General features: G+C 49.1%; 1 protein-coding gene across 4 annotated transcripts in view; it reads right to left on the bottom strand.

The window, feature by feature from the left end:
- The window catches only part of WDR91 (WD repeat domain 91), a 30,045-nt gene extending 18,256 nt beyond the window's left edge, over window positions 1-11,789 (bottom strand). The window contains exons 1-6 of one of the 4 annotated variants that reach the window (XM_032304368.1): window positions 11,578-11,789; window positions 10,209-10,388; window positions 9,441-9,651; window positions 7,766-7,848; window positions 6,715-6,845; window positions 5,217-5,382 (exon numbers count right to left, since the gene is read on the bottom strand). In XM_032304368.1, the coding sequence (XP_032160259.1) occupies window positions 5,217-5,382; window positions 6,715-6,845; window positions 7,766-7,848; window positions 9,441-9,651; window positions 10,209-10,388; window positions 11,578-11,700 (894 nt within the window). In that variant the 5' untranslated portion in view covers window positions 11,701-11,789. Of the gene's footprint in view, window positions 1-5,216; window positions 5,383-5,615; window positions 5,756-6,714; window positions 6,846-7,765; window positions 7,849-9,440; window positions 9,652-10,208; window positions 10,389-11,577 lie in introns of those variants that run through there. The other 3 variants (XM_032304366.1, XM_032304367.1, XM_032304369.1) reach the window with 3 other exon arrangements.
- Between the last annotated feature and the right edge of the window lie 1,252 nt (window positions 11,790-13,041).

Here is a 13,041-nt window from a genome sequence, read left to right as displayed (position 1 = left end):
AGAAAGAGAAACCAAAACATACCCTGAAACCAATGAAAACGTAAACACAGCACACCAAATCTGGTAAGATGCAGCAAGTGCAGTTCGAAGAGGGAAATTCATACCAGTACATGCCTCCATCAAGAAAAGGGAAAGATTTCAAATGAACAACTTCCTCAAGAAACACGAAAAACAAGTGAAGCCCAAAGTTATAAAGATCAGAATAAAGATTAATGAAATAGAGAGTAAAAGGACAATATAAATGAGCAATAAAATTAATGGCCAGCTTTTTTTTTTTTTTTTTAAAGATTTTATTTATTCATTTGACACAGAGAGATCACAAGTAGGCAGAGAAGCAGGCAGAGAGAGAGGAGGAAGCAGGCTCCCCGCTGAGCAGAGAACCCGATGCGGGACTCGATCCCAGGACCCTGAGATCATGACCTGAGCCGAAGGCAGCGGCTCAACCCACTGAGCCACCCAGGCGCCCTAATGGCCAGCTTTTTATTTATTTATTTTTTTTTTTTAAAGATTTTATTTATTTATTTGACAGAGAGAGATCACAGGTAGGAAGAGAGGCAGGCAGAGAGAGAGAGGAGGAAGCAGGCTCCCTGCTGAGCAGAGAGCCCGATGCGGGACTCGATCCCAGGACCCTGAGATCATGACCTGAGCCGAAGGCAGCGGCTCAACCCACTGAGCCACCCAGGCGCCCTAATGGCCAGCTTTTTAAAAGATAAAATGACAAAACTTTACCAAGAGAAAAAGAGGACTCAAAAAAAAAAAAAAAAGAATAATTCCACGATACATCTCTAAAAACTCTCATATTCTAATAGAAAAGACAAACAAACAAACAAACAAAAAACCCAACAGTAGTAGAGGCTATGTTTTCGGATTAAATGTGGCTACGGCAACTCCACAGCCAGCTAGGAGCACAGTGGGGAAGAGAAGGAAGACCACTTTCCTGGGTGGGCAGCCACTTTCCAAAATAACGGGACCCAGGCAAGTCTCAAAAAGGAAAGGAAGTCTCAAAAAGCCTGGACCAACTACAATGCAGTTGTGATAGATTTATCAGCCTGAGCAAGAGATCTTTACACTGGACACTGGAGAAGAAAAGGGAAAAGGATCCCTACAATATTACATTCATGCCCTGGAAGTACGTGGACCACAGGGGAATCCAGCCTGGGCCCTGAGCGTGGGGAATGCCACAGAGGGCAGACAGGCACTCGGTGGCACGCGCTCCTTCCCCTGCCCACCCGCTACACCTGAGAGATGGCGTCTCTTCCCTTTTCAGTGCTAAGTCCCTCAATGAGCCCGTACTGATGGAAGAGAGGGGTATGGGGCGGACTTGAAATCCCTCTAGCTGACACACAAGTCACTCGTAGCACTTCCCCAGCCAGGACAGGAAATACAACATGAAGAAGGACAAAGGCAGCGCTTCTCTTCAAGTCAAGATGGCAAGGAAGTTTCTAGAAGGTCTTCGGGTAAGGGCTGGACCATCCTCCAAAATGAAAATTCGAACAGGTGTTAACAAAAGGCACCACAATGAGCTGAAAAACTGCCTTGATAATGCGAGGGTAGTTTATGCCCAGATAACCAGGGCCCTCCATGTGGCCTATGAGATTCTGCTTAGAGAGAGCTTCTCCCTCAGCCTCATCTCGTTATTTACTCAAGAAAGGTGAAAAGAACAAAAAACGATAATGCTGATGAAAGCAGCTCTCCACGGAACACTATGAGTAAGTAGGTTAAGGTAAACTTGTGTCCAGCTACAACTGTATTCAAATAAATGTTTACTGTGGTAATACTGGTAAGTCAGAGTTTTGAAAGCAAACCTCATAAAAGTCGTAACTACCAGATTCACATAACATTCCAAATGTCCAAATTACATTGTCATACTCTACTGTATCTACCTGTCTCCTACAGTTCAGGACAAATATTTTAACCTGTGTTTTATCATTCACTTTGCCTTTCTTTCTAGAGAGAGAGAAAAATTAATTTTCAGTGGCCTGAATAGAGTTTCCCAGGCAGTCATCCAGATGGGGCAGGAAACAAGTTCCAGCAATCTGGTCTCGCCTGATGTAAAACAAAGCTACCAGAAGACAGGGCCTTGTCACACTTAAAATTATAGAACAGAAGTCGTGGAAGAGTCCTCCGTCCTGTTAAAAGCCATGGAAGCAGCCCCACTACGAAGTACTTCGACAGGAGCTAAAATGCAGCTTGCTTTCCTTACACCGCAGCCAATTAAAGGTTATCTCTATAATAACCGGCAGCCCGATAGCTTCCTGAGTGGGAGAGAAAGGCGCGGCATCATAAGGCCGGCAGGAAGGAGGGAGTGCAAGCTCAGGCTGGGTCACCGGCAGCGCAGGTGCCCTCAGGCACTGTCCTAACAGAGATCCCAAAGGAGCTTGGGAGCTGTGGTTTCGAGTCACTTCCATTTGTTTCTTAAGTCTTGCCTCCAGAGTCCTATAAAACCGAGAGTGTGCCAGCCATATATTGTGGCACGTATAATAGCATAAACGTTTCAGGAGCAATGACCAACAGTTGTGACGACCCATCACAAGTGGGCAAAATGCTGACGTGACTGAAATGTACAATGTTATATATAAATAATATTTAAAACAGGAAAGCCTGATTATTTTATTTATTGTTAATATAATAACACAGCCTATGTTTTTCTTTTGTTTCTTCATTAATAATAAAGAAAGAGAGCTCTGTTGTGTCAGAAGTGAAAAAAAAAGTGTGCTTCATAGGCACTAACAAAGCAAGGTACCTCATTATAAAGCCAATGTCATTAAAAAGTTAAAACCAATGTATTATTAAAATCACAAGAAGTAATCATACAACTAACTGCATTTGGTATTGGTAAGAGAGCATCTCAAATTATACACTCAAATTTGGTGGGTTAACCGTGACAGAAGAATTAAAAAATTAGAAGGTGCCCCAGAGGAGGGAGAGCAGGATGGTGAGTGGTGTAGAAATCACACCATAAGGGAAACCAGTGGAGGGGAGAGGGAAGAATGAACCGAGAGTACTCAGCATGGAAAGATAGGAAGCATCCTAACAAAAAGTCTTACTTTATGTAGCTCGATGGGCAAAGCTAAGATCAGCAAGTGAAAACTATAGCGGTTTCTACAAACAGCTTTCTAACAGGAAAATATCCTCACACTATCAAGTAGTGAGCTCCACATCACAGGAGGCAATCAAAGGATGTGCTCCTCTACAAAATAGAAGTGAGGGGCCAAAATGATCTTTAAGCTTCCTCCAACTATAAAGTTCTGAATTTCCTGAACCTCAAATATACTAGTTATTTTCAGAATTGAAACATCAATGTGGAGTCCTACAAATTAATAAAATCGCAAGTGACCCAACTTTTCAGATGATAGACATCTATTGTCCCATTTCCCTTTCCATGAAATGGACAGAGAGCTACCTCCACTCTGTTAACATACCTCACTGTGACCCAAGTTCTGTTGGAATATATTTAGAGGCAGGGACTGCTTGCTGTGAACGACATTCTTACCCTCACCCCTTGAACATGAACTACACAACAAGTTCCAATCCCATTCCCATCTCATCATGTGACACTTAGCTCCTGAACACACAAAGAACAAGGCCGCGGAGTTAACCCCAAAGAACCCATCCTCGGGTTTTCTTTCATTTTAAGTCAATGAAATTGAATTTCACAATTTCATGCATTTTTCAAGAGCCTGAGCACCCCATCCATGATCTATTACACTTAGAAAATATTGAACTATGACAGGGATCTCCAGAGCAAATGGCAAAACTTACTCAGCCACATTCCACAGAACTGGACTTCAGAAAACCAGCCCTTGGCATCACCAGGATGCCTCTCTGATGGCTGTAGGCCTCCTGAATGCCAGGTGAGAATCCTTTAGCGTGGCTGGACCTGGGGTCTCCGAGCTGAGGCGGGGACCCAGGAAGGCCAGTGCCCTTGCTAAGACCACCCGCTGCTACAGTGTACTGGGCACGCACAGTCTGTCAGTTCCGTGAAGTCTCCCCCAGGCAAGACGTGTCTGTATCGTCCCAAGCAAATCAGGGTGACTTTTAGCCATCTGAGCAAGGACGCTCAACAAGGGGCCACAGCTGAAAGGACATCACCTGCCTCTGAAGCCCACACTCTTCCCTCCCCAGTGTCCTGCTCAGCATCTGCACTTCAGCAGCAAAACAGCCCTGCCAGCCCTGGGGCAGACGCCCCGCTTCCCGGCTGCAGGGAGCAGCCCCAAACTGCTGCGTCACTCCTAACGGTTCCCGAGCCAAGGGTGGCGGGAGACGGAGACAGCAATTATGATGACTGCCTTTATCTGTAACGAATAAAATACATTAAAAGAGCAAGGATCCTCGGCCAAGCAAGGAAGCATGACTGTGGGTCTGTTAAACTTTCACTCTGGAAGGCACTGCTGAAAGCCATGAATTCTGACCCACTCTGCCAGGAAAAGTCCTCAGTGGGACCCGGGGCTGTTTTGGACATGAACTAGCATAAAAGAAATTCCCTTGCCAGCGTCTATCAAAGTGAAAAATAGCCAGAGGCCTTTGCGGAATCAGTAAATCCCAGCTTATAAAAGCAACGCACTGACTGACTCAGAAGTAACTCTAACTTGTTCCTTTTTGACACACTGCTTTAGATCACCCAAAATTCAAAATTCCAGAATTGCCTGAATTCACCCTCAAGCCACCACACCCCAGTCACAAGTGCTCCTGAGTTCAGAGGAGCTTAGGAGGGAAAGGGAAGAGATTCACAGCGCACTGCTCACAGCCAGCCTGCCGCTCCCCTGCGGCGCACAGCTTTCAGGCTTGGCATGGGAGTGCGGGTGGTGTAGAGGGCAGGGGGCTGGGGGAGAGGTCCCTCCAGATTAGCCGTGGGTCTGAGACCTGGCCCGACCCTTGGTCGGCAGCACCCACCAGCCTCCCATCTCACTGTGCCCACACCACCTGCAGCTGCGGCCGGAAGAGGGGAAGGGGGGCGGGCAGGCGGGCAGAGGCTGTGCGAGGTGATTTCCTCCTCACGGCCTCAGCGCCTCCACTCTGCTCTTATCTGTGCCCTGACCCTGCAGCGCTGCCTGCATGTGTGAAGGAGGCGGGGAGGAAGGAAAAAAGGGAGTGAGATGTGAAGTTAGGATCTCACTGGTGAGATCAGTCCTAAGAACAGAACAAACAAAGTCGGAAAATACAGTCTCAGAAGCCAGGGGCCTCTTGACAGTTTGAAACACAGGCCTTGCACTCACCTGACTGCTGAGAGGCTCTTTCCTGGCTGAGCTCGGAGCCTGAGAGGGACCCTGGGCAGGCGACAACCTTGAGGGGCTCTTCTTACTCTGAGGCAGCAGCGAGGACAGGAAACCCACTCGAGGCGACTGCGACAGGGAAGTGTTCCTCTGGCTGCACACCATGGCCCTGGACCAACAGACACACAAGGTCACAGGGCTGGAGGGGAACCCAAGAGGACCCAAAGCACAGGCCTCCGGGGCTCTGGACGGCCCTGGGGTGTGGCCCGGCTTTCAGGTGGCATTATCCCTGGGACTGCCTCCTGTACCCAGGGGAGCCTGCAGCTTCTCTGGCACCACGGGGATGCCCGCCGCACTCTGAGGGCCCAGGTACAGTTCAGAGCCATGCGCTCCAATAGCCACCTGGTCACTCGTGCCACTGAGCCCCTGACACGCAGTCAGTCCCACGGGTCCTGTGCTGGAGGAGCACGACACTCCTTGGGATTCAAGCCTCAGCAGGAAAGCGCTGCAAAATAGCTCACGGGTCCTTCGTTTCTGTTCAACCCACACTGAAACGATATCGTGGACATACTGGGCTAAATAAAATATGTCCTAAAATTAACTGCACCTGTTTCTTTTTACTGAGTGTAAGTACAATTTTTTTTTTTTAAGATTTTATTTATTTAGCAAAGAGACCCAGCGAGAGAGGGAACACAAGCAGGGGGAGTGGGAGAGGGAGAATAGGTTTTCCATGGAGCAGGGAGCCCAATGTGGGGCTCAATCCCAGGACCCTGAGATCATGACCTGAGCGGCCGGCAGACGCTTAACAACTGAGCCACCCAGGCGCCCCTAGGTACAAATTTTTATGTGCTGTTTTCGGCTTGTCCTGGGGTTCCACTGCACCAGGCTAGCTCAGACACCAGCGCAGTTTCCCCCAGTACAGCACCTGGCCGTGTGTAGGTCCGGAATCCGCCTGCCTGGCTTTGCATCCTGATTCACCGGTCGTTAGCTGTGGGACCACTGTGAGCCTCGGTGTCTTCAGCTGCTACCACTGTTCTCATCAGCTGGGCCTCTGCTCTAATTGGCTGTGTTCTAAGTTAGCTGCCCACCTGCCTACCTCTCCAAAGCCTCAGGTGGGAGCATGCTTTCACCACACACTGCATCCAACCTGTTGGGTGTCAATCTTTTCATCCGCAAGGCACTACTTTCAACACACACACACACACACACACACACACACACACTTCCTGAGGCTTTAGGACAGCGTCTGTGTTTATTTACCCAGATGTGCACATCTGGGTGTGCAGGCCCCTCCCTCGGAGCAGGTTCAGAGGCTAGAGGACTTTAAAAGCCGTGGGAGTTTACTTAGATAGCTCAGCTGGAAACAGTGAGGGCCAAGGAGGCTCTCCAGCAACTCCCAGTCACCAGGAATGGAGGGGAGGGTCAGGGTGAGGTGACAGGGGACAGGTTAGAGGAGGGGACCGCCCACCCGCCCCTCCCACCCAAGCAGGCACACACTCACAGTTCTGAGTCCCCCAGGCGGTCCATGTTGGAGACATAAGGAGGCAATTTGTGCTGGACCAAGGCCTCTTCCTCCTCTGGCTGCAGCTCCTCTTTCTTCAGGCGGTGGATTTCGGCTTGGAGGGCGAAAAGCTGAGTGGGGGTGCGGGCGAGTTAGATGGTGACCTCACCCCATCTTCCCTCCACTGAGGAGCAGCAGACACAGCACGTCCAACACCCAGCCTCCTCCAACACCCAGCCGTCCAACATCCAGCCTCGTCGGCTCCGGAGGCCCCGGCCTCACCCTCTGCTCACCACCTAGTGAGATACCAGGCTGGGGGCAGCTGTTCCTTGACTACACTAAAGTGAGACACCGACAACTGTCAGACACACAAATCCCACTTTCTTTTTGTCATTTGACTTGCTTCTTCCTGAATTCATGGAGAAAAAGAGCTCCACCCAGGCCTGTTTTGCTCTTTGGAAAATCTACAAAATCAGGCTCTGGAAGTCTCACGGATAATTTTTTTTTTTTAAACAAAGTTCAGCATTTTTGACCTTATGCCTGAAAAAAATTATATACACAGATGCATCTAAAAGGCAAACAGCTTATAATCTTCCTTTTTCCAAAAATATGACCTACAGTTGCCTTAATTTCAACAACAGAGAAGTGCTCCTCCGACAAAATGTAAAGGCAAATGTGGGTCCCTCAGCTCCAACTAGAGGCTCATGGAGCTGAGCAGAACAATGACATCATACGTGCGTTGTAAACAACACAGACGTGGACATACAGGACTAGGGGTACAAAAGAGACACAGGAAAGCACATAGTCTTCCTCCTCTCAAAGTTTATTACCACTGCTGTCATTCGTGCTTTACACGGGACTTATAATATGAACCTGACCTCTGTTTCCAGAGACTATCAGCCCCCAAATCTCCAATACTGCCTCTCTAGTGACTCACTTACATCTGAGATTCGTGCTTTCCTATTTTTAATCAGCCCTCCACCACCACTACCTAATTTCACATACGAAAAGCAGAAGTTCTTCCCAAGAAGCAAGCATGTTTAGAACAAACCTTCTGGCGAAGAACTTCATTTTCTTCTTGAACCTGGTTGGTCCTCTGGCATTCTGCATCGAAGTTCAGGATTACGGGAACTGGTGCCCAAAGTTAAAGAAAAAGCCTGCCTGCGATGATTAAAAGCCCTTCCCAAACTCTTCACACAGCAGCAAAACCCTTGAACACGGGCTATAGGGAGCAGAGGACAGACTTAGTCCGGCAGGCTCTCCACAGCTGTATGGAGTCTCTCCCTTGACGCCGGGTCTGGCCTTTCTCCAGAGATTCACAGACACTCACGCCAATCTGGCTGGTCAGCCCACAGAGAGGACATAAATGTAAACCTGAGTGTTTTCTCCCTAAACACCAGCAGCAAAGAGCTCACAATCAGTGGGCCTCCCAGCCAGTGCAGGCCATAGCAGGGTCAGGGCAGACAGTGAGAAGCGATCCCAGGGGCCAGCTGGTCTACCATCTGGGCAGAAGCCTCGGCCACTTGGCTTGGCCCGCCCCCCAGACTGTACCTCTTCCTAGTAAAGGTGTAGACTGAGGAGAACGCTTTCTGCAGACTGGACAGCCCCGTGCCATGCTATGAATACCATTCTAGGTCAGGGTGTCCATCCTTCCCACCACCTTAAACAGCTTCAGTCAAGGGGAGCACAAAGCAGGCTAAGGGTCTCGGTCCTGGGGAAGTGAACTGTGGCTCAAATGTGTGTGACCTAGTTTGCAGGGCACTGTCTCGCACTGAAAAGACCTTCAATGACATTTCCAATTTCCATAGAGGGCCCATATGGTCATGTCATAACCACCGGTGGGTTGAGCCCCTGCTAGTCTAGCATGAAAGCCCTCAGGATAAAAAGCAATAGGGGACAAGGAGGAGGAGGGGCTTTTATACCTGGCAAGAGTGGAATTCACACTCAGACCCACAGCACAAAAGGAAGGGGCACCCTTCTTACCTCCACCAGCTGTCCCTCCCAGAGGCCGAAATGGTCACCTCTGGGTGAGCCCATAAACACCCAATTTATCAATGACTCACCAGGCAGCAATCTCTAAGCCAGATTCCCTTTTCCTCCTCTAGAATTTCAGCCTAAAGGGCATGAGCACTGGGGGATATCCTGGGCCTCAAGAATGCAGGCTTTCCACAACAAAATGGTAAACCTGGTGGGCTACAATTTATTTACATTCTCCCTCTCTTAACTATCCATACACATATTCTGAGAGCCTCTCTGTTTGCTGGCAAGTTGAGAAACACGGTGGTAGCTGTCAGAGAGTGACCCAAACGTGAACACAGGAAGGAAGTTCTAGCCCAAGAAGTATTCTGACCTCCTACCTAATCTCAACAAGGCAAGTAACACCCTGAGGGGCACAGGGCGTGCATGGACAGGGTATTCTCCAGGCTGGCCAGTTGCAAAGAGCAGGAGCTGCACCAGCTCAGCCCTATCTGAGGGCTCCCAGCAGGGCCAGGCACTTGGACCTCATTGCTACTACTGTCCCCACTCGTGCATGTCAGCTTCTGCTTCAGCAGCGTCACAATGAAGATTCATGATTTCCTGGCCTGCTGACAAAAATAACCACAGTCTATCCAGCCCCCTCACATAACACATGACAACGATGCTGGGGCACTGTATCGAGAGCAGCGGCCACTGATCACGCTGTCTCGACAGACCAGGCCCACAGGCCCAGGCAGCTGGGAGGATATGCATGCACTGAAACAGGACGCTCAGGAAGTTGTGCAGGGACACAATGAAGGTATCAGCCCACTGTCGAGAGAAGTAGGTAGCAAAGGTGGGGTTGGTGTCTGGGGATGGCAGGAAGGGCAGGACAAACCAATCCTTCCACTCGGCCTGGTTCTGGAGCTCTGTGGCCTGCTTTGCAAAGAACTCTTGAGCTTTGTCATTTCTGTTTGTCTGCCGAGACAAAGAGGAGGCAGCAGAAAGGGGTAGGAGACAGAAGTCCAGAATTAAGATAAGTCATTACTGCACAAACGAGAGCCTCTAGATAGCAGCCTACCAGATAAGTGGCCAAATATAATCTACAAATGCCATATAGGATATTACTTTTATTAAGCTCCTTGTAATTTCTAAGAAGCTGGTTTAAATTGAAGCCCTGAAGATAAATGCCATCCTAAAAATTGATTCCTAGTTGATTTTCAAACAATCCAAGTGACTTATCCCTCGGGGTCAGCTATAATTTTTATTACTCAAACTTTAACCCAGCTACTTATATTCTTAGAAACGCCACCCAGGCTTATGTGCTTAAAACAAGAGAGGAAATAGGAATGAGGAAGACAAGTCAGCTGATCTACAGATGAGAAGGGGAAAAAAGTAGGAAAACAGTCAAAAATAATTCGCACTATAACTGTTCCCCTCTTCCCCACAGGAACACAGAGTCCGCCCTAGAAATTAAAAAGGAAATCTATTTCAGGGTCAAAGAACTTTCTCCAAGGAATCCCGGAATGAACAAGCACCTGGATGGTGTAGACAAGATAAAAGCGGAACAGGCTGGTTTTCAGCTTGTTGATGGTGGGTCTATATATATCCTCCAAGCGACTGAAGAGTCGCCGTTCCAGGTAACTCCAGTAATCCCGAAGCGCAGCCAAGTCATACACCTGCATTAACTGCTGCAGCTGGTCCACGATCTTGTCCACCTGGTGGAGAAAGAGGAGATGGAGAACGTGGTGAAGGACAGGAGGGAATTTCCCATCACTTCACAGAACTAATACAGCTTTTTCCTCTTGCTGTGGCTTCTGATGTTAGAGGGTTTTTTGTTTGTTTTTTAATTATCCATCTATAAAACATACAAAACATTGTAATATAACAGCTTTTGAATTATTTTCTGACATTAGAAATGTGGTTTGACCCTGTAGCAGGCATGGAAATGTCAAGAGTAAAAGCACAAAGCAGGAGACCTGAGTCTAGGTCTTGGATCAGTGTGTCTGGCTTATGCAACCAACTTGAAAATGTTCCTTCAACTCTTTGGTCTCAGTGGCCTAAGATTTGAAAAACAAAAACAAAAACAAAAAACAAAAAACCAGAGAGACAACCTCCATCATCCCTCTCCCAGCTCCACAATTCCAGGAGTCCCAGACTCTGGGAGAGATGCACTGACTGACCCAAAGCCTGGTAGCTGCTCAGACTGCCAACCAAAGAAGTCACCTCCATGTGAGATATCACACCGGAGGACACAGAATTGCCTCTCTCTCAGTTCTCCCGTCAACACCAGTTAGACTCAGCAAGCACACGAATCACACACATACACATTCCAAGAACCTCTAAACAGAAGATCATGTCTGAGCAGGGGAAATATAACGTTCGAAAATGTACAAGGTCTTCCTCAACTGCGGAGCCAAAATTGCCGGTAAGTCCCCCACAATGCCATTGTAAACAAACACCAAAAGATGCCCAGCTAACATTTTGGGCTGCAGACCCCTGAGCTCCCAATGCCATCAGAAGCTAACTTTTTAATATTTCTGTTGCCCAAACTTAACTATCTACCCAACCTTAGCTCCTAAAACCCTTATCTTCATCCTGGCCAGTTGGCCAGCACCTGCTCGGAGGCTGGCGTGGAGGACAGACACCCGGACCAGGAGTCAGGGCACCTGGGCTCCAGCCTCAGCGATGCTCCTGACTCGCTGGGCAACTCCAGGCAAGTCACGTCCCCTCTCAGGACCTCAGCTCCTCATGTGTCAAGGGAGGGCCAGACGCGCTGATGTCGACGGTCCCCCCCGGGCGCGCTGACAGCGCGGCTCCCGCCCCGGAGGGCAGTGCTTGGTGGGGAGCCCGCTCCGGTCTCCCTCGGGGCCGCCTCTGCCCGCGCCGCACCCGCCGGCCCCTCACCCGGAACCCTTTCTCCTTGTCCGCCTTGATCTCGGCGTCCAGCTGCCGCAGCGTGTGCGTAAAGCCGCGGAAGAGCAGATACTCCCGGACCAGCTCGTCAGTGCGCTCCACAGCCTCCGCCATCGCTGCGCCAGCGCCGTGAGCGGCCGCGGCAGGCAGGAGGCGGAGAGGCGGGGTCTCGCCACGCGGGGCGGGGCCGGGCGCCGGCGCCAAGCACGTCACGCCGCGGCCCGCCTAGCAGCCCGCACGCAACGCGCGGCGCGCGCCTGTGGCCCCGCCCCTGCCCCGCCCCTAGCCCTGCCTAGCCACTTCCGTCAGCATCAGCCTCCGGGAGGAGCGACTGCGCTACCCTTTCTTTGCTCGCCTGGGTTTCCAGGCGTCCCTGGCGCCGGCTTTGTGATCTGAGTTATTGAAAGCGGCGGCTGCTGTCCAAGTCAAGCAGGGTTGGACCTTGGAGACCATCCCAGATAGTCACGAGGCGGGCAGGGGGTGAGGTGCCCTGCTCATTGGCATTCCATCGCGGAATCCTCTGTGCCGCGTCCTCGTTTTACAAATAAGGGAAACTGGAGTCCGGAGGGAAAGTGACTTGTGTGCAGTCACACAACTAGGTGTGTCATCACAGAGTCCTAGAGAAAAGCCTTGCTTTCATTAGTACGACTACCCGACTACAAGTCAAGAAAACCAAGATAAAAGAAAAAAGCACGCAAATTTCAGAACAGTCTGTATACTGCGGTCCCAGGTTCTTTAGAAACGAAAAAAAGGTATGCGTGTATGCGTTTGTGTGTACCTTTTGAAACTTAAGGAAGATTATACAACTCACGGCTTATGGTGGTTTTCTCTAAGAGGTGAGATTATGAGCTACTTTCACTTCCTATTTTTTACTTTCGTTTGAAATGCTTACAAACTAATTTTATATATTTATAAATATTTTTGTAAGCAGGGAATAGCCAGTATCTTTGAGCCTTCCATTTCTCTTCTGTAAAATAGTGACAGTAGTGCAGAGTAATGAAAATTTGGTAAGATTATTTGTGTTAAAAACTTAGAACAATGAATAGCCCATCATTCAAATGCAGTATTCGATCCCTTCTTCCGTCTAGTGGTATGGCTTTCTGTGTTTATCAAAGTACAACTCACAGAATCATTACCACCACTTTGTCTAGACCCTCCCACACAAATATATGGATATTTAACTCATGGACATTTAACAAATATATGGATATTTAACCCCAAAAGGGGTCTGATATGCACTAAGGAGCCCCAAAAAGATAACAGGGAGCAAGACACAGTAAGACAAGTTTCACTCTCTGCCTGCTTTAGCTGTATTCACAGGTGTCAGTATCCCCAGGCACCCAGGCTTGACCCACAGGGCACTGAAGGAGAGTCACCGCTGTGACTCGTGGGAGGACCAGACCAAAATCTTACTTTGACTGGGATGTCAGATCATCGAAAGGGAGCTTGGGAAAT

Source organism: Mustela erminea, chromosome 11 (assembly GCF_009829155.1).
Source record: "Mustela erminea isolate mMusErm1 chromosome 11, mMusErm1.Pri, whole genome shotgun sequence".
NCBI lineage: Eukaryota > Metazoa > Chordata > Mammalia > Carnivora > Mustelidae > Mustela > Mustela erminea.
Note: the sequence above shows the minus strand (reverse complement) of the source record. Positions and strands in the feature narration are given on the sequence as shown.